The sequence below is a fragment of the Heterocephalus glaber genome, unplaced genomic scaffold (assembly GCF_053883595.1).
Source record: "Heterocephalus glaber isolate CG9 unplaced genomic scaffold, H.glaber_assembly_v1.0 deba00001582, whole genome shotgun sequence".
NCBI lineage: Eukaryota > Metazoa > Chordata > Mammalia > Rodentia > Bathyergidae > Heterocephalus > Heterocephalus glaber.
This window is the reverse complement of record NW_028258362.1, coordinates 112,466-134,479: the sequence shown is the minus strand read 5'-3', so window position 1 is coordinate 134,479 and position 22,014 is coordinate 112,466. Positions and strand designations below refer to the sequence as shown.

Sequence of the window (22,014 nt, the reverse complement as noted above, 5' to 3'; positions counted from 1 at the left end):
AATCTATCATAGAAAGCTACATAAGACTGTGTAAAACTTCTGTTTCTGAACTTTGATCCAACCTGTCATAAAACTTGAGCTTATTTAATATCTCCCATTTTCATTATTTTTTGCATGGTAGAAAACAAGGCAATAGAAAGTCAAATATGTCACCTCTTCAATACTAAATGATCTGAAACATCACCCACAAATCGCAGAGCTGATTAGGAACTAATGAAAGGTAACATTATTCTAATATGCTGTCTAGAATAACAACAGCTGTTAAGTGGCATTAGCACCAGGAAGGCTTCAACTGGAAATGCATGCATATTACAGCCCCCAATTAACACAGTATCTCAGGCCTGCAAGACTACAAGTTGTCTAGAACAGTGAAGATGCGAGACCCCCCCCCATGTATTTTACTCTATTCAAATTAACTTCCATGCCAATAGTTTGTGTTTGAATTGTTCAAATGACACCCTCAAATTCACACAAACAGGTTGTGATTACTAAAAAGCACCTATTTATATACTGTAAGCAATAGTTTTTAATGAGGTGCTTAGCTTGTATTTGAAGATAAATATAGGAAACAAAACTTCATAGCTGTTTTCAAGTTCAATTGAAATTTACAGGTGTTTGAGTAGGAATGCTGGAACCTTTATTTCGTTCAAAGATTACCATTAAAAGTAAACCATTTGGTCTGGGACAGAGAGGCATGTGTGAATGTCAAATGACAACAATTAAAGGATGTGGAAATAGTTCCATCAGCAGTCTGACTGCTGATGCAGATGGAAAAACTGAATGAATCTAAATTTATTTTAAATCTTAAAACGTTCCATATGCTCCGTAAAACTATTCTATTTCGTGGATTTCCTAAATCACATGCAGTATTCATTTTACACTTAAAAAGCATAAGAAAGTGATGATGAGCTTCTAATTAAAAATTTAAAAAGCTTAGTTGTAAAGTTAAAATATATGCAATAAATTTTTACCAGGATAATATGAACCACACTGGGCTTAACAATTTGGCATTTTTACAGTCAACTGGTGTCAACTTCTTATTCTTATTTTAAAAGTCTCCAGTTCATGCTTCCAACTATAAAGCCAAACTGGAATTGCATTTCATGAAAAACCTCTCGCTGCACAAAAATTCTTAAGACTATATTCTTTACAAAAAAAAAAAAAAGAAATCAAGACTATATTCTTTACACTGTCAACTCTCAGCATTTTATAATTCTTAAAATTGAGGGCCTGCGCTATCTTTATGTATCTTATACTTTCGTTTTCCAACTTATACTCCACATCAACTACTTCTCACACACACAAAGGCACAAAGTGTTCAGCCCATAGCCAACATCAACTCTACTATAAAAACCTTAAGTAAAAAATATTTTGGAGTCTCATGCTCCTAAATTTTACAGTGAACATTGCAATTTCAAAAACTGCGATTTTAATCCTGTGCTACTTGAGAGAAACTGTAATGGAAAAAGAAATGTAACAACTCTTCGGCTTTATTTTCCAATAATATGCTGCTATACTTTTCAAAGGTTTGGTAGGCTCAGACAGTGAAGTGTTCTTATGGATGACTAGTTTTAAACTACCACCAAACCATCTCAAACTTAAGTTTTTAAAGAGGGAAAACAAAGAAAGGGACGTTTATGTTAACTAGACTAACTTTATTCCTTTACTTGTTAATAATCTACCTAAGGAACACCTCCAACACACACTAAAAAACCAGCCTAATTCTCCTGCCCGTCCCCTTTCTCAGAGCTCTAATTCAATGGGGCAAAGACGGGGGAGTGCGCAGAAGTGAAAGCTCTAGGTACCTATTGCCTGGAGTAGCAGGTGACCCTGAAAATTGTTGACTCGCAGCAGCAATCAATAATTCTAGACCCATAGGGCCCTAGTACCTCACTCCAAACTCGCAAAAAGTGCTGTTTAAAAGAAACCACGTTCCTTTCAGGATTATCCTCTGACTCTCCAGATCTAGGATTTTGGAGAAGATTGGGAAAAGGGATTTTCAAAGGAAAGCCAGGTCTTTAAACAAAAGAATGTAAGATTTGTCTCGGAGCCGTGGCCTCAGTCAAAAAAGAAAAAAGAAAGAAAGAAAGAAAAAACTCAAAGGGATTAAATCCTCACCAATTCTGAAATGTTCATTACAAACCCAAATTTAAAAGGCCCAATCTAAGACTCCAAGGAATGCATCTGCGGGACAGTAAAGAAAGACAGAAAGTCACACAGTCAATGAGGCATCTCCCGGCCAGTGCAACTCCAGTGCTACCACCCAGCACCGGGTCCTCTCGCGCGCGCCACGAGGGAAATTGGAGAGGGAAGTGCTGAATAAAGTACCTCGTTTTGTCTCCAAAGGGCAACATAGCAACCGTGGGAAGTTCGCTTCCCAACTCCTGCGATCCTGGACTCCAGGAGGCTCCGTGGGGGCGACCACGCGCCCAGGTGAAGCCCGGGCTGGGAGCCGGCTCCCCTAGGGCCCCCGCGGCCACGCAGCCACTGCCGGCCTCCCCCTGGCTCCGCGCTGCGTCGCCCCCTGGCGGGGTGCGCCCGGCAGAGCCCGGGTCGGCGTCTCCACCATCCCCGCCCGGCAAGCGTCGCCCGCCCGGCCCAGGCGGCCAGCACCAGCTGCCCGACAACCGCTGCCCCAAGTTGGCGGCGCCGGGGCCCGGGCCCCTTACTCCGAAGAGCGCGGCTTCGCACCAACTCCTCCAGCTTCGGGGAGCCCGCGCGCCTCGCACACTCTGCGCCACCCTCCTGGTCTCCCCGCTCCAGTCTGTTTCCCCTCCAATTCTGTGCGAGCGTTTCCCACGCGCGCCCGGGCTGCACTGTGCAGCCGCCTCCTAAAGGCCAGGCTCCCCCCTCCCCGCCCTCGCAGCCACCGCCCGGAGCTTGGCTTCCGACCAGGAGGAGCGGCCTCTGGGGTCTCGGCGGCCGCGCTCGACCCGCCAGCCCCCCCGGGATCCGCCAGCCACGGCACCTCCCTCGCGCCCTTTGTGTGTGCGCGGCGAACCCCGACTCTGAGTCCTCTATGGGGAGGCGCAGCCTCGGGCGAGAAAGCGGGAGAAAGGGAGCGCGCCGGACGACCCGGAGACTGGCAGGGGGCAGAGGCGACCGCACTCACTTGGGGAAGACTCCGGCATGTTGCAGCTTGGGGTTCCCTCGCGGTCTCCTCCCTACCCCGCTTCCCCGCCCCGCCAGGGCCAGGGCTAGGGGGGACGGGGGAGGAGCGGAGCCACTGGGACCGAGTTGGCCACGGTGCTTCGGGAGCGGCGGCGAAGGGGCTCGAAACTGTTTTGGTTTTGCTAAGAGGGTTTAGGAGGACCCGGAGGGGACAGGGGGCCGGAGGGAGGCCCGAGGGCGCGGATCTTGCTCCTGAGGAACAGCAGGGACGCGGGGACCGGGGCGGGGGGGGGGCGCACTCAGTTTTGTATTTGAACTTTATAAGCCAAGTTGGCTCGAATCCGGCGCTTGAGGTTTTTGACCGCACGATTAAAATCGGGGACGCGCTCTAGCCCGTAACAGGACCCAGGACTTACTTCAAAAGCCAGGAATCGGGGGGACAGGGGTTGTTTAATGGTGAGCGAAGGGGGAATTCAATAGGGGAGGGAGATCAGCCCCAGGTCACTCTCCATGCCCCGGCCGGGTCTTCCATGGGTCCTCTTCTTACCTGGTGGCCTTTCTAACAAAGTAAGAGAAGGTAAAGTCCCAGTGATCGTCCAGCCACGCTTCGACCGAGTCCTGGTCCCGCTGCGTCCGCCTGGGGCTGGGGCCGGCCGGGTCCATGGTCGCCGTGCGCGTCTCTGCGGCTTGCTGCGGCTGGTTTCCAACCCAGCTAGGCTCCCTCCCTAGGCGGAGCGGGACGCGGCCCCGAGACCCTCTCTCTTCGCCCACTGCAGTGGGGCAGGCTGTAGCCCAAAAAGGCCGGCGCAGGGCCAACTCTCGCCCGCCCCGCCCCGCCCCGCGCCGCCCCGCGCCGCCCCGCGCGCTCCTCGGCTCCCAGGTGTGGCGGGCGGGGCCGCGCAGCAGTCCCGCGCCTTCCTGGGGTTTGGCAGAGGCCGGCTCTCGCAGCCTCCGGAGTGCCCTGGCCCCGAAGCGACCGCAGGGGCGACTGGCGAGCTCTCCGGAAGCCCAGTGGCCGCGAGGACAGGGAGCCAGGCGGCCGCTGGGGTGCGCTGTGTGCTGAGGCGCGCTGTGTGCTGAGGCGGGGGCTGGGGAGCGCGCAAAGGTGACAGTGGGTGTGTTCGCAGTGTCCCACTCTAGGAAGCGAAAGGTCACAAGGTGGGGCACGCATCCCAAATCCAGAAGGCGGCCGGGAGGGAAAGTTTCGCCCGAAAGTGAGAGAGACGGTGCCCCGTGGGCGCTTTTCCTCTGCCTGGAAGCACCTCGAGGGCGCCACCTCGCTCTTCCCCAGTTCGACCCCAGATCCCGGAGGACGGAGACCGACTTCCCTCGGAGCTCAGCCCTAGCGGTGGCTGCAGGCGGGGGGTGCGGAGAGGTTCCCTAGGAGGTCAGGGAATTGAAGTCTGTGCCACCAAGACAGATTTACAAGTGTAGGTGTGCAACTTCCGACACATCCACACCCGTGCTTATTGTTAGCGTTGGCAACAATAATTGTAGTTAAGTGCCGTTCTTCTTTGGTTCAGACATCTTTAACAGAAAGAGAAAAAGTCAAGCAATCATGGTTGTTTTGCGTATGCTGTTAGAAATCAAGCGCATTGCTCGCTGCTGCACAACTAAGTCAATTTGAGAGCACCAGCGCTACCGGGGTACAGTGGAGAGCGACCATTTAGCCCGATTCTCAATTAATTCATCATTTTTATTTAACTGGAATTAACATGCCCCAAAGTATCCATTAAAAGGGGCTCAGACTTCCTACCCTATATTGTTTGTCCCTATCATGCTGAGAGAGAAAAAGAGAGAATTGGTTTCTTCTTTTCCTTTGTCCTCATCCCAGTCTTCCTGTCACGAATTTGCAATTTTAATATGGCATTCTGCAATGACCTATTTCTTTGGAAAGAATTAAATCTGGAGTTGTATGTTGCACAACGCGTGAATGACACCATTAGAAGTGATATACCAAAAGTAATTTAGCTGACATACTTTTAACAAACTCCCCTCAAGATACACTTGGCAAGACATTACTCAGTACATAGAAACACATAATTAAACTGATGATATGGGAACGTTCCAATCGCTTATTTTCCTGAACTGAATAATCGTCCTTTTGTAACTTTGGTTTCTCTGAAACTTTAAAGGTGTATGCAAGTGATCACAACCAATGTAAAGCAAGTGGAGAAGTAGAGTGTGAAGTAAGGCATGAAAAACTTTTAAATGAGATGTAATTCCTAATTTATTACTGTAATAATGAATACAATGCTCAGGAGATAGAGACTTTCTCCTTATTACTGTTTGCTTTCTTATGGAAATCCATTGCTCCTAACAGGAGATCAATTCATTTAAAGTGGATTTTTGGCTTAGTTGTTGTTTCCGTTAGCTGCCCTGGTTAAATAGACAGGTGTGATGATTTAAATGTTTGTGCCCCCTCCATAGTTCATGTTGAAACTTAATCCCCCAGACATCAAGTCTTTTACCACCTTGATCTTGGACTTCCCAGCATCCAAATCTATGAGAAATAAATTTCTATTGTTTATAAATCACTCAGTGTATGGCATTTTGTAAGAGCAGCACAATGGGCAAAGATAATGGGCAATGGTCAAATGTCTATTTTCTCTTCTCACCAGAAAGGATGAAATGGTCATGATACAGGGCACCAAATAATCCAAACAAGGGAAATATTATAACTCCCAACTCGCTAGATATCTGAAATGCCCAGTTTGTGTTCTCTAAAATTGAAGAATGAATTCTAGGAACAACAGAGGTTAAGAGTAGGAAGAATTTATTGAGAGCAAGATTCAGTCTAAGAGAGACAGAAGAGGAGCTGGAAAGTAGGTTGCTCACCCACCCCACCTCTCAAAGGTGTTTTATTAAGCAAAGCCACTAGATGAGGTGGGTAGAAGATGGGACAAAAATACAATCAACTAATAAGATTACAAGTATCACCCCTTAGGTAATATAAATCCAATGGGAAATCATGAGGTGGGACAAAACTGTGATCAACCAATAAGATTATAACAAGTATAGTCACTTAGGTAATATTTATTAAATGAGGATCAAATGGGGAAACTAGTCAAGTAGCAAACTTGGTGGAAGGAACAAGGGCTTCCCTGGAAGGGATGGCCTAGGAAGGTTTTGGTCCCAGTCCAAGGTAATTGATACCTATTTAGAAAAATCTATCACTTTTTCATCTCTAGGGGAAGTATGTAAGTGTAGCACTTTTTCCTTTTTTATAATACTGACCTTCAGTGAATGTGTCTTGATTGTCTTTTATATTGACTTCCTCTAATTGTCTACACGATATCAATTAACTTAGTTGTCTACAATAATTTGAAATCAAGGTTTCTGAAAAATTGCCACAGTAAAACCAACACACATATTCTCCATTCTGTGAGTCCCAGTTTTGAATGTTGTAAGTGGTGGGCTGGGATTACTGTGAAGGCCTTTCACCCGAAAAACACAGCAAGAGCCTGGAGAACAGGAGTGTTTCAAACTGTTCTAGGTTCTAGACACTCAGATACAATTTGTGGCAAATATGTCTTGTAACTTTAAAGTACATATTTAAAGGTAAGCATATTTTGAATTGGCCTTATGTTGGCCTTTTGTTTACCAGATCTACTTTATTGTTTTTCCCAATGTGGTCAATTACTTTTTTTCAATTTGTGTTAACTTGTTGGAGTTCATTGCTTTAAGCATTTCAAACCTTAGTTTGTAATGAGTTAAAGAATAAGTAAAGAGTAAACATAAATGCATGCTGGATTTTGTCGAAGGCTTTTTCTGCATCAATTGAGATGATCATATGGTTTTTGTCCTTGGCTCTATTGATATAGTGTATTACATTTATTGATTTGCATATTGTGAACCATCCCTGCATCCCTGAGATGAATCCCACTTGGTCAGGGTATATGACCTTCTTGCTGATCTTCTGCATTCCATTTGCCAGTATCTTATTAAGGATTTTTGCATCTATGTTCATTAGTGAGATTGGCCTATAGTTTTCTTTTCGGTTGGGTCTTTCTCTGCTTTGGAGATCACGGTGATGCTTGCTTCCAGAAATGAATTTGGGAGTATTGCTTCCCTTTCAATTTCATTGAAGAGTTGAAACAGTAGTGGCAGTAGTTCCTCTCTGAAGGTCTTGAAGAATTCAGCAGTGAAGCCATCAGGACTAGGGTTTTTTTTAGTTGTTAAGTTTTTAATTGTGTTTTCAATTTCATTGGTCCATATTGGGTTGTTTAGAATTTTTAAGTCTTCTTCGTTCAACTTTGGTAATTCATACTTATCTAGGAATCTGGCCATTTATTCTGTGTTTTCCATCTTATTGGCGTATAGGTTCTGGAAGTAGGTATTGATGATCCTCTGGATTTCTTCTGGGTCCGTTGTAATTTCACCCTTTTCATTCCTAATTGCATGGATTTGGGCATTTTCTTTCCTTTTTCTGATAAGGTTGGCTCAAGGTTTGTCAATTTTGTTTAGAAGTAGAAATGGCAAATAAACATATGAAAAAATGTTCAACATTACTGGTCATTCGAGAGATGCAAAAGAAAACAATGCTGAGTTTCCACCTCACTCCAGAAAGAATGGCTGCTATCATGAAATCAACCAATAACAAATGCTGGTGGGGCTATGGGGAAAGAGGAACCCTTCTCTACTGCTGGTGGGAGTGTAGACTGGTGCAACCACTATGGAAATCAGTATGAAGATGCCTCAAAGAACTAGGACTGGAAGTCCCATTTGACCCAGCTGTTCCCGTGCTGGGTATCTTTCCCAAAGAATTAAAAGAATCCTACCACAGTGATATGTGTGCACCCATGTTCATAGCAGCACAATTTGTAATAGCTAAAACTTGGAAGCAGCCCGATTGCCCATCAACTGGAGAGTGGATAAAGAAAGTGGTTTTTTGTTGTTGTTGTTGTTGTTTTATAAAATGAAGTACTACTAGCCATAAAAAATGAGAAATTAGAGACATTTATAGCTAAATGAATGCACATTGAGGCAATACTCTTAAATGAAATAAATAAGACACACATGTGTAAATACCAAATAGTTTCTCCAGTATGAGAAGCTGAAAGTGTAAATAAGGACTAAAAGGTATAATAGATGATGTGAAATAGGAAGAAAAGGGGCAAAGGGGAAGGGGAAGTTGGAGGGGTAGGGGAAAGGAAAGAAGGGAATGGAATATGAGAAAATGAAAAAAATGGAAACAAAGTCTTTGTAAATAGGGAAGGATGGAGGGGTTGAAGGGATGGCAGGCGAAGGGGGAAAAATAAGAACCAAGAGAGATTATGTAAAGGTGCAAATTTTCAATGATGAATGTCATTATAGTGTATACCTAAAATGTACCAATAAAGGAGGGTGGGCCTGGGAAGCAGACAATGGCCCCCTCCAGTCTCCTCCTGCAGCCTGGGCAAGGAGTGGTCTGGAGGATGCTTTAAAAGAAAAAGATGTGAAGAAGAGTTTGGAAACAGATTACCGCTACTTAGAGAAAGCCTGTACAGACTTTGGTAAATATTGCGGACAACGCCACAGTGGTAAATTGAGAGGAAGGTATCTTTTTCCCCTCAATCAAATTCATTTTGATAAAGTAGACATAATAGAAAATTACCATCGTAGTCATTTTTATGTATGTGATTCAGTACATTTAAGTGCATGTACATTGTTAGGCAAGTTTTTGGGGTCTTTTTGCCATTAAGTTTATTGGTACATTTTAGTATACAAAAACAGTTACATTCATCATTGAGAACTTGCACCTTTACATGACATATCTTGGTTCTTAGTTTTTCCCCATTCCCCTGCCCTCCCTTCAACCCCTCCACTTCTCCCTATTTACAGAGACCTTTTCCATTTTTACCTTCTCATATTTTTTCCTTTTTCTTCTTTCCTTTCCTCACCCCTATCCCTCCCACTTCCCCTTCCCCTTTAGACCTTTTCTTCCTATTTCAAATTATCAATTAGACAATTTGATCCTTATTTACACTTTCAATTTCTCACACCAGAGAAACTGTTTGTTATTTTCACATGTGTGTCCTATTTATTTCACTTAAGATTATGGCCTCAGTGTGCATCCACTTAGTTATAAATGGCTCTAATTTCTTGTTCTTCGTGGCTGAGTAGTACTCCATTTTATAAAAAATTTATATCTTCTTTATCCAGTCACCAGTTGATGGGCAATTGGGCTGTTTCCAAGTTTTAGCGATTACAAACTCTGTTGCTATAAACATGGGTGTACATATATCACTGTGGTATGAAGCTTTTAATTCTTTTGGGAAGATACCCAGCAGGGGAATAGCTGGGTCAGATGGGACCTCTAATCCTAGTTTTTTGAGGTATTTCCATATTGATTTCCATAGTGGTTGCACCAGTCTGCACTCCCACCAACAATGGAGAAGGGTTCCTTTCTCCCCACAACCCCTCCAGCATTTGTTATTGGTTGATTTCATAATAGCAGCCATTCTTTCTGGGGTGAGGTGGAATCTCAGCATTGTTTTCATCTGCATCTCTTGAATGACCAGTGACGTTGAACATTTTTTCATATGTTTATCTGTTGCTTTTATTTCTTTGTCTGAGAAATGTCTGTTCATTTCAGGTGCCCATTTTTTAACTGGGTCTTTAAATTTGGGGCGTCTGATCTTTTTAAGTTCTTTATATATTCTAGATAGCAGTGTTAGGCAATTGTCTTTCAACTGCAAACTCACTTTCCCTCAAAGCTGGCTTTTCCTTATTTTCTGGGCAAAACAAATGAAGACTGTGAGGCTTTCTCTGCCCTTCATCCTCACCTAGAGCAGCAGCTGGGCTCCAGTGGCAGTGGCAAATAGAACACGTATGCTGTAGCCAAACGCAGATACTTACCTACAAGTGGATTTTTATTCCAGAAATTAAAAACAAGTAACCCATCCAGACCTGAAGATGGAGTTCTCTCTTCCCAGACTTCATGGCACCAGCACCAGGCCCTTGCATGTATCCCCAGAGATGGACTGATGGGCGTGGCAGGAGACAAGGCTTCTCCCGGTGTACAAAATGTTCTGACAGTGTTCAGGTTGTATAAAAACACAGCTTTGCTCTGTTTAGGATGTGGGTGGGGGAGAGTAATAATGAATCAGTCTCATTGTGCTGTCAAGAATATGAGATCATGCACGTAAAGTGCTTGGCTGTCTCAATAATGATGAGTTAGTTTTATTCACACTACTGGATCCTAAAGAGGTAAATCACAAGGACACAGGCAGTTGTTTTGAAAATTTGCTTCAAGAAAATGTTTTAGACTCATAGCTCCATTTCCTACAAACTCTATGTTGTCCATGCTATAATTTGCATCTAGAATGTCTCCCGAAGTCCCATGTGTCCAAAGTTTGATCACTTTTGGGAGGTGATGGAACCTTTAGGAGGTGGAGGCCTGGCAGGTAGGTCATTGGGCGCATGCCTCAAAGAGGATATTGGGGACTAGCCCTTTCCTTTCTCTCTCTTTGCTCCCCAGCTGCCGAGAGTTGAGCACCTTCCTCTGCCATGTGTTTCCACCATGATGTTCCGCCTCACTACAGGCCCAAAGGCAATGAGCTAAGCAATCATAGGCTGAAACCTCCGGAACTATGAGCCAAAAGAAACCTTTCCACCTTGAAAGTTGATTATGTCAGGTATTTTGTCACAGTGGTGGAAAGCTGACTGGTAGTCTGTAACTGTGTATTCACCCCAATGGTCCTCAGGTATGCTAAGATCCAGCACCGCCCCCGCCCCCCCCCCAGTCAAGTCACTAAAAGGGAAAAAATGTCTTCTGCTAACTCTTATTTTAAGAGCATGTTAAATAAGTAAAACAGTTCATTTTTGAGCATTCTGGTAAGTCTAGGTTTGATTATCCCAGATATATTGTACAGCATTCAGACATTGAAGAAACATATATAATACAGTCAACTTAATGCATGTAACCAAAACACAATAGGAATACCACAAAACTACTTTTGATGATAATTTTCGAGACTGTTGCACAGTGGAACGTTGTTTACGGTGTAACTTTGAGTGACTGCATGTGTTTTATTAATGAAATCCTGCTTTAACAAATATGTGTATATGTGGTTGAGATGTGGAGGTTAATGTGAAAAACTGAAAACTAGTGTTATCATAGTATGTGCTTCTTCTTTTATTCTTTTTGAGACAGGGTATCACTGTATCACCCAAGCTGGCCTTGAACTTTCTATCCTCCTGCCTCAGCCTCCCAAGTGCTAGGATTAGAGCCATGTACCCTCGTGCCCAGCTAGCATGATCAATTTTACCAAGTATTTCAATATGTAAAATTTAAATAAAACCATTTTTAAAGATACATCAGAAGAGGGAGCAAAAGAAAATAGAATAAAGGATAAAATATAAACTGGTAAGTTTTAAGTCTGCTGGTATAGAACTGTGTACAATGACAGAGAATTAAAAAAAAAACAGCAGTCCAAGAAATCAGTTTTTCTTCCAGGCTCTGCACTGGGCTCCCTTGAGACCTCCAGTCCTGTCACCCAGCAGCTGCAGGTGCACAGTTGCTAAGTCGCTTCCCTGAGGAGTCTGCCCAGAGCCTCCCATTTCCCCTTGCACCCTGCATTCCCAACTTCTCTACTCTGTCCTGGGGACTTAGGATGCTGTCACTGGACTTGCTTGGTGACTTACTGCTCAAACTCTTGGCTGCATTGACTTTTGGGCTCCATCCTGACTTCCCCCTACTCTGTCTTCTGGATCAGTCTTACTGCCCAAAGCCTTTCTCACCCAGCCTACCCTTTAAACCAAATGAGATTTGGTGTCTCATTTGCCTCCTGGAGGTCAGGAAGTGTGACAATACTATTCTTGTGTATGAACTTGAATTGGTAGCTGAGACAAGGCAGGGGGCATAGGACCCTGCGCAGCAACCAAAACTAATGTGAGAGAATGTGCCTGCATGGCTGTACTTTCCTTGGTTGCTCATGGAAGGGCACAATACATTGCACGTGCCGGTGCGCAGCTTGGGAAAAGAGGCAGATGATAGCAGTTAAACATACACGAGCAGGAGGGCTGACCGCAGTAAGGATGTCACAGCTTGCGATTAAGAGCTGTTCAGCTGAGTGGAGTGCATGCCAAACATGTTTTCTGCCTACTTTATATATAAAAACAGTTCATGACATCAGACAGGCATACGAGAAGAGAGCCAGAAATGCTTCTAACCTCAACCAGCTTATGAACTAGTGAGAAAAAAAACCATACCAGATGCAATTGCAGAGCCTCATAAGACAGCTTGGGTCAGGTGTGACTTCGTGAAGACTAACAAGGAAGAAAGAAGACAGCTGTGTGCAGGGTTGGAGGCAGACTAATGCTGAGTGATTGATTTCCTCGGTTCTTTTGAATTTTTTTATTAGTACATATTTGCAATACATAATGAATACATTTATGATGGGGAGTTTTACATGTACATCTTAGATGATTTTTTTACTGCTGTCATTCTAGACCCCAGTATAGAACCTTCTAGATTAACTAGCCAGAAACGCTAATCATCCTTTCCATAGACGTCTCCTCAGTTGCAGATGCTAAGATGGAGGAGGTGGAAAGTAGGGGCAAAAAGAAGGGGCTGTGTCAGCTTGGGGAACCACTCATCTGGGTTGGACTCTACATTGTACAAATGATCAGGTTAGAGTCACAGAGGGTAAGAGGCTGTCTTAATTTTACAGCTTTCATTTGCTATTGTTGTTATTATTATTGTAGTACTTGAAACTTGACCCAGACCTTTGCATTGAGCTCCATCCCTGGCCTTTTGTCGTGTTTTATTTTGAGACAGAGTCTTCGCTAAGTCACTTAAGTTGCTCAGGCTAAACTCAAACTCGAAATCTTCCTCTCTCAGCCTCCCAGAGTGCTGGAATTACAGGTATGCTCCACCAGGGCAGCCTTAATTTACAACTTTTAATAAAGTAAGCTAGACTTGAGCTAAATTCCCAACCCCCTTGTCAAGAAAGCAGTCTGTTTCTTTAGGTTTCGGATGTTTGTTCAGATTTGCCCACAAACTGCCAGTAGTATGAGCAGGTCCCATAAAAACGCTGGTAAGAGGGAGGTTTGGTGGACTTTTCTCCACAGCCACCCTACAGTGGCCTGCATGAATGGGCCCCGGCCAGACAGTCTCTGCATTCACTAGTCTATCTTGGCCATAAATGTGCTCACTGTGGCTATTGGCTTGCTCCTTAGTAATCCACAGCTTATTCTCCTTGCAAGAGTGGCAGAGGCTTGCTCCATTGTATTCTGTCCCTCCCTCTTCCTCTGATCCTTTTCTTCCTAGAATACATGACCATAAGTATTCAGCTAAGCATGGTGGAGATCTTTATATGATGTTACCCACAGAGTAGCACTGATGCCCTTAGCACTAATCTTACAGGGTAAGAGTAGAATGGCCAGTAAGTAAGAAGCAAGGCTCACTAGGGTCTGGGCGCTCGGGAGGCCAAGGCTAAGCTGCAGAGGGATGGCAAGGCCTAGGGAGGTCCACACATGTAAGCAATCTGTTCAAGAACAAAGTCAGCCTGCATTCCTAATTATTTTTACATTCAAATGGGCATGATTTTGATGAACCATCATAAAATGATAGCCTGGATTTTTTAAGCCTCCAAAGGAATTCCTGCTGGCCCTTCCTATTGGAAATTCACATTCTAAAAAGGTGATGTGATGTAAGTCACCTCCACATATTTAAAAGACACATGAGCCAGCCATAACAACACATTTACAGACCATCTGTTCTGCAGTTGTGTATGTGGTTAAACTTCTTTTGCTTTTATGATAGTTTTTCTTATTAAAAATAACACAGGCTCATTTATTTTAGAAACTTTATAGATAAAGCAAAAAGAAAAACCTGGCCACTGAGAATTCCAGGATACACTGTCAACTCTATGGTGTAAAATCTTTGAGATCTTTAAAGAATTTAATGTAGTACTGAACATTGAACCCAGGGCTTTTACACCAAGCAACACCTGAGCAGCTCTTTTTTATTTTTTGGGACAGGGTTCTTCTAAATTCTTAAATTGCCCAGGTTGGGCTCAAACATGTAATCCTCCTGCCTCACCCTACCAGTATGCCACTGTGCTCGGCTTCTGAGTCTATCTTTATGTGGAAAAATTGCACCAAAATATATAGACAATTCTGATTAATTTCCTCTTATATGTCATAAATACTTTTCTGCATTATGTCTTTTATACCATAGTAGGCTTAACTAAATGTCTTGGATCTCTTGTCCTCTTGGATTCTGTTCCATTTTCTGCCATCACTGTCATTATACACCTCTCAAGGTAACAATGATCAGTTCCTATGGGTTGCACCCTAAGCTCTGTGCATTTTCAGACATTATTCTAGGTGTCCTGATCAACTTTCTGTTAGACCGATCTCTGGTATGTAGGCCTGGTTTTGGTTTGGGATATCAAAGGGATATCCATGCCTCATGTTTTCAGAATATAAGATATCTCTGAGAAGGAAGAGATTTCCTTTGATAAAGAAGCCAGGTGTGCTGGACAGAGAGGCAAAAAATAATGATGTCAGCAGGCTGAAAAGGTAGAAGGAGGAGGAAGGGGAATATCCTAGCCTGATGCTCAGAGTCTGGTCAGTGCCAAGGAGCTGGAAAAATGAGAGAGAAGCTAGCTGGGCCAGAGGGACATCACAAATGTGAGAGAGTGAAAGTGCCTGGTCTTACTTCTTTCTCAATAATACAGAAGACTCAGCATAAGTCATTGTAGTAGAAAGACCTGAGGCACATTTCACACACATTAGCATAACTGGTTGTTGGAATATTGTATATTATAAGAGTTTGAACTAGTTTCTTGGCTAGTACTCAAATGTAGAGACAGATAATAGATCAATAAATAGATGACGGTTAAATAGATCATAGATAAGAGATGTAATTGAAGGATACAATGAATGTTTAAATTTTAAAAGTATTACAGTAAAAGACACATTGCTATTAATCTCCCTCAGAATACCCCTGATCATTTCAAACTTTTTTCATCATTCTTGCCACTTCCTGAAGCAGTTCTGGAAGTCCTCTTTCATGAATGTCTTTAATCTCACTGTTGAGGTGCCTCAGTGTCCTGAATTCCTTCAAAAAATATTGGTACAAAACTGCTTTTCCATTGCATGGCACTAGGCAGCAGCATTTACCCTATTTTTTTATCATAACAAGTAAAGACACTCATGAAAGAAGACTTCCAGATTTGCTTCAGAAAGTGGCAAGAATGATGGGATAAGTGTATTTTAAGTGAGGGGAAGTTTTCTGAGGGAGATTAATACATTTTCTAACTTAAATACGCTATTTTTATCACACTTTATAGATTGATAGATAGTAGATGATAAACAGATAGATGATACGTGATAGACAGATACCAGCCTAATTTCTAATATTGGATCTATATTTACTTTGAAGTTCTTTAGTTCACATATTTGGTTCTCTATGAGTTCTTATGCATATGTCTTTTTCCTTTCTTTTAAAAAATGTAAATGGTGACAACTTCAATATGTCTGTTTCCCAGAATTTGTTCTCTGTTCATATGGCTCCATTCCCCGAATATTGTGGAGCGATTCCTTTCTGGCACATTCTTAAATCAAGACTTGAAGTAAACACAGGCCCTTTAGCAACAGTTGAAAATGCAAAAGCAAATACTCATGAGCCTTTATCTCCCTTAATTCTTGGCACAGTTCCTTGCATGTGGTGGAAGCCAACCAACTAACTCTTGAAATCAATGTTGAGTAAGGATATGTAAGGATATTTAATTACACTTTATTTTACTTTACCTCTTACTTTTTTGTATGTTATGCTAATGGATCAACACAGAGTGTTCAAGGCAGAAAATCTGGGTCTAGTTGAGTGGCCCTGGGAAAGTTATTTAAACTGAGCTTCCAAGTCCCCTGTGGCTCTGGGACTTCCTATATAACCTCTGGAAAGTTTCCTAACCTCTCTGGCCTCAGTTTGTTATCAAGAACATAAAAATACTGATAGCACCTAGCTCACAAGGTCTCTGGTCATCCACTGATATCCTTTTGCCCTTAAGATAGCTTGGCCCTGGTGAGGGTGTCTGTATTCCCAAAGATTGGCTGTGGGATGACTTAGTAGATGTTCCCACCAGGAAGGCAGTTGTAGCTACTACTTCTAGACAAACAGGTAACTGCAGTGCCACCATGTGTAAGTACTTACAGCAGTAGGGTACCAGCCATAGGACATCTCCTAGTCTTTCAGTAAGGACTCTTATTGTTAGCCTCTGTGCATCAGAGTAACAAAGGGTGACAATAAGACATCCCCCTGTCAGATAAACCCAGGCATCCCTATGTGGTTGAAGACAACCATTCCCAGAAAGGCATTGAAGTGCCTCATGAACTCCTTTAACGATAGGATTGCTAGAACTCAGGTAATGGGGCTCAAAGTAAGAGCCATAGAACTTAGTGACCCACATTTTACATAAGCTAAACAAAACATTCCTAGGCAGAGTTTTTGTAACAAAGACCCTAGTGTTCAAAAGAAAATTAATATGTTTTTCTTTACTTGCCATACCAGTGGTTACCTAAGTCTCCTCTAGAGTAATGGCGATGCCTTCTAATAATTGGTAGAGCCTGGGAAATCCTTGGACCTCCTCAGTCCAGGGGTAGGTTCTCTCTTTCAGGGGAGTACGTCCAATCTTGGACTTGAAGTGAGTTATTGTATGACCATTTCTCGATTGATCCTTTACAGTGACCCTTCTCCCAACACTACACACACTTGTTTCTCCTTAATCTTCGCTGAGTTTAGTTTTGAGGGTCTTGTGAGTTACCCTTAGGCAGTAGTTGAATAAAAACAACCAAAAGCAGTGTCTTTTTCCTCTAATTTTTTTTTTATCTTTCTTTGCCTCTTCTGGCTGGCCCAGTTATTATAAACTTTGAGGGCCTCTTTCACTAAAATTGACAGTGGGGTTTGGGGTTGTGCCTCAAATTTTTGAGACTTCTAATATTGGGAACAGACTGCATCAGGAAATGCCTGGCTATTAGAGCTTCTCCCAACTCTGGTCTGGTATTAGTATGCTTTCAGAAGGCTCCTGGGAAATGACTGAAAAATACAGCAGGATTCTCCTCTTTTGTTACCTCTTTAACCCTGTCATAATTGATAGGCTTTATCCAGGTATTACTTTTCTATTCCTTCAGGAGCAAGTTACAAAATGCTTCAATCTGTCCCTATGAATAAGCTTTTCAGAGTCCCATTTAGTATCTGTATGAAGACTGTATGGAAACTGTGTACCTCCAGACCTCTTGACATTGTGGTCTGAAGTATTACTGTCAACCCATCAGGTACTTTAGCAGTTTTTTACAATTACCTTCTTTTTCATTAGAAGTGCAGCAATGGTTAACACTTAATAACCCCCAAGCCAGAACAAGTTATTCTCAACTTAATAAATGCATTTATAAATTCATCAAGATTCTCCAAAAAGAATGCCTAACCTCTGTTTACACTGAGATTTGTCTATCACTGAAAAGGGGACATGGACTACGAAGACTTCCCCATTCCCTCCTGACACTTCCTGTAATGGGAGCAGGTTCCCCTGAGTAAAGTGGGGTACTACTTTGCTTCCTGATCTCAGACCTATCAAAGATATGATTGGCAGGGTAGATGTTGGTGAGAGGTGGTAATAGAGGAAAGGGAGCTATCAGTTGGCTCAAGAGTCAGAAAGGGTGGCCTCACATCTGATGCTGTAGGGCCCCACACTGAGTAAGAGAGAGGTACAGACATTTCCCAGCAAGGTGCCAGTTGGAAGTGGGTCTGGTAGGATGTCTGTGTCTGGAGGGATTTAGAAACTGCAGCCCCACAAATAACTTCATAGTAACCTGGATATAAGGGATTTCTTGCCCTTCTTTCCCTTTTACAGAACAAATCTGGCTGAAAACGGTAGTACAATTCAGACACCCATTCTTTGGCCAGTGTTCTTGGTCTTCCTGATCTCCCAGTTTATATTGAACCAAACTGGTCAGCCCCTTTTCTTTAAGCCATCCGCTTTAAATTTACACCAATTAGTTAAAAGGTATCCTAGTGACAAGTCCCATGTTTGGTAGGACCTTTACCAGATTGAGTGTCAAGAAACCTAGACTTGCTGCCTATTTGGCCACTATCTAGGATGAGAGAGCTACAGCAACCAACTACCAAAAGGAAAAGTTCCTTCATGCACCATATCCTTAATACCTCTAGGAAACATAGCAACAACAAACAGAATCACAAGAGAAGATGGTAACAGACTAGACTTCAGCAACAGTCAGCAAAATAAACCAAATAAACCGCAGGCTCAGTACTTTCCCAGACAAGTACACAATCCGAAGATTGTTTCAGCCACAAATCACTTACACAGGCACAATAGCAATACGGAGCAGACAGCATAAATTAAATACAAGAAACTCTGAGGAACTCGGAACCCCTATGCAGAAAATCCATTTCCAGCAGGAAAAGAATGAATCATCCCTTGAACCAACAAACCAATAAAGCCCAATACTCTGATAAATGTGCACCAAACCAAGCCACAGAACTACTTCTTCAAGGACTAAAGAGGTGCAACCTGCCTAGCACTTGATTAACTCTGGGTGATCATGCCAAGTTCATCATGGCCCCAACCACCCTACTGTTGGTGTCTATCTGTTCATTGTCTCACTCTGCCCTCCCAGCCAATATTTTGACACACACACCAGGCTTATGGCCTCAACCCATCCTACTGTGGGTGTCTAGCATACATCAGAATGCATAATTATGGAACCAGTTTTTCCCACTTGGGCAGCTGATAAAGAGAGCCTTTTTAAGTACCAGAATTTTAAACCAGAAAACACGAGACAGAGAAAAAGAAAGCAGAGACAGAAATAGAAGCTGGCTATAGAACAGAAGGCAGAGGGCGTTTGTGCTGCTCAGTTGGAAAAGGCCACACAGCTTGGGACAGCCAGGGCAGGACCTTAGCAGTTGGCCACTTGTCATCCATGAAGTAGGTCTATGCTGATTGTTAGCATTGTCTGTCCTTTTCTTGGTGACCTTCACAAAAGATGTGTCCCATCTGGGCAAGCAAATGTCACCAATCAGTGGAGAGTCCTCTTGCTTTGAACCCATAAAGTGCAGCTCTCCTCATGGCTTTGGGCACCGATGGCCCTCAGCTCTTAGTGTTGCAGCTCTGGGCCCTGATGCTGCTGATCAACAGCTGGATTCCATCACTCAGCTCTGCCTCTTGCTGGTCTCTGCTGCTGCCAGCCACCACCAGTTGATGCCAGCTGTGCCAGTTGGCACCAGTCGACTCTGGCAGCTGCTGCTCTCTGTTGCTGATCTTCCTTGGTTGTTGGTCACTAGATGCCTTCAGCTCTAACAGCCCCTAGTGCTTATAACTCTTTTTTACAAAGTGACCATTCAGTCCACACTACTCAGGATAATTCCCAAGTAGATTTATAGGCCCATCTGAGTCCACACTACCCAAGAAACAAATCATGAGCAGATGGATAGGACTACCAGAGCAAGGCTTTACTTGAACAGGACCTGTGCTGCAGCATAAGGGGAATCGGTGCACAAGAGGGAGTTCTCCTAGACCAGTTTGAGGAGTGCAAGAAGACTGGTGCTTACATAGCCATGGCAGGCTGTGATTGGTCCAAATTTGGGCCTGTTGATTGGCCTGAACTGGTCTAAATGCAAGCCTTCCAGTCTGAGTCTACCGATTGGTCCAAATTCAATTTTACTGCTTGGTCCAAATTCATAGCTACTATGGTCAGGACAAAGTTCTCCTTAAGCCAGCATGGAGTGTCCAAAACAGCCACAGCTGTCATGGTGTCAGTTTGGTGATAGGGAGATGTGACTGTTTGATTGACAGCTGTTGTGACTCCCTGAAAATTATGGATCTAAAACCAGGGAATCTTCGGAAGGGTGGATGTGTTCATCACAGCTTATGAGGAGTTGGGGAGGTTGGGGATATTAATAATGGGCCCAAATCCTTCCCTGGCTTTTGCCATGTTAATTTTTTTTCATTAAGTTTATCGGTTCATTTTAGGTATAAAATACAGTTACACTCATCATTGGGATCTTGTACCTTTAGACGATGTATGGTTTTTTTTTTTGGTACCGGGGATCAAACTCGAGACCTTGCACTTGCAAGGCAGGCACTGGGACCACTGAGCTAAATCCCCAGCCCTAGATGATGTATCTTAATTCTTATTTTTTTCCCCATTTCCCTGCCCTCACTTCATGCCCTCCACCTCTCCCTATTTACAGAGACTTTTTTTCCATTTCTCATATTTTTTTCTTTTCCCTTCTTTCCTTTCCCCTACCCTTCTCACTTCCCCAACTCCTTTAGACCTTTTCTTCCTATTTCACATTATCAATTAGTATCAATTATATGATTTGAAGCTTATTTACACTTTCAGTATTTCACACCAGAGAAACTATTTGTTATTTACACATGTGTGTCCTATTTATTTCACTTAAGAGTATGGCCTCAATGTGCATCCATTTAGATATAAATGTCTCTAGTTTCTCATTATTTATGGCTGAATAGTACTCCATTTTATAGAAAAACCACATCTTCTTTATCCAGTCTCCAGTTGATGGGCATTTGGGCTGTTTCCAAGTTTTAGCTATTACAAACTGTGCTGCTATAAACATGGGGTTGTCATGTTAATTTAGAGGTGGTTTCCCTTACAGCTTTTTTAAAAGCCAGCAGCATCTAGAGCTGCTGGAGTGGGGGAGGGACACCTCTGCTGCCCTCTGTCAGAGTGGCCTGGAGAGAGGCCACAAAGTGACCTGAAGGGCAGCAGGAGGACATTGGGGCAAGTTGTCCTAATCTACCCTCCAGCAATCATTGGGGAGTGAAGGGGAATGAGAGGCAGGGTGTGGCAGCTGTTGGCCAAACCATGCCTCCTCTGGTGTCATAGGAAAGAAATAGTCTGTATCGCCACCTCTCACAGCAGTCCAGCCAGCTTGTGTTGTGCAGTGCACCTCCATTGTGCACCTCCTTCTGTCTCCTCTCAGGAGATATCCTTCCCCTGGAAAGCACGTTCTCACTTTATACATGTTGAAATCCTTCAGGACCCTTTGGATGTTGGAGCTTTTCCTGGGTATCCTACTGAGAATTGCTGCAGGATTTGCTCTAGAGGAACTTGAGAGCAGAGAAGGCTCTAGACATCGCTGCATTCCTCCTCTCCACTTCAGTGCCTTCCACTTTAATTTGCACTCGTGAAGTGTTTATGGAGCTAATGAATAATTATCTTATAACCAGGAGCTTGCTTCCTGCCCTGGGCTGGCTGAGTCTGGGAGGAGGACTCCATCATTGTTACCTGGTCATTGTCCTGGTTGAGAGGCATAATGGCCCCTGACTATGGAAGGTGTCAGCTTCCTCCTTTGTGCTATCCTAGGACTTCTGAACCACCTTCACAAGAGAGTATCCTGGGCTGAATGCAGGAAGCTTCAGAGCTCCACTGATGGGAATAGAATTCCATACCTATAAAGGCCACGGGAGCCAACTGGAGACACATTCACACACACACACACACACACTCACATGTATGTGCATACACATGCACACGTGCAAATGCAAAATCTGAAATTTTGAACAAATGCTCTTTGAATCCTGGCCTTGTCCATCACTGAGCTCTCCATGGGTCAGAGCTGGAAGGCTAGTTTGGAAGAAAATGGCCTGAGGTGAGCTGATGTGTTGGGATATTCAGAGCTGCTCCAGTTGATGTAAGTTCTACTGATTTTATTTCACTTTTTTCACAGCACCTTTTATTGCTCCATTCACATTTCACATCCTCCATTTCTTTCCTCTTTGGAGGTGTTCATTGGTTACAAGTGAAAGCGCAGTCGTTGGATGAAGCATTTCTTTACAAACAGTGGCTCTGTAAGTTTAAATAAATTTTTTCTCTATTTCATGACAGTTTTAGCCCTTCCCCCCAAGACTGTAGTCTGTCTTCCACCACTTG

General features: G+C 43.4%; 1 protein-coding gene across 1 annotated transcript in view; it reads right to left on the bottom strand.

Annotated features, from left to right (window-relative positions):
• The window catches only part of LOC147823445 (uncharacterized), a 33,963-nt gene extending 14,097 nt beyond the window's left edge, over positions 1 to 19,866 (bottom strand). The window contains exons 1-2 of the mRNA XM_087193234.1: positions 19,756 to 19,866; positions 3,659 to 4,491 (exon numbers count right to left, since the gene is read on the bottom strand). Coding sequence (XP_087049360.1) covers positions 3,659 to 4,491; positions 19,756 to 19,866 — 944 coding nt within the window. The remainder of the gene's footprint in view (positions 1 to 3,658; positions 4,492 to 19,755) is intronic.
• Positions 19,867 to 22,014: the final 2,148 nt, after the last annotated feature.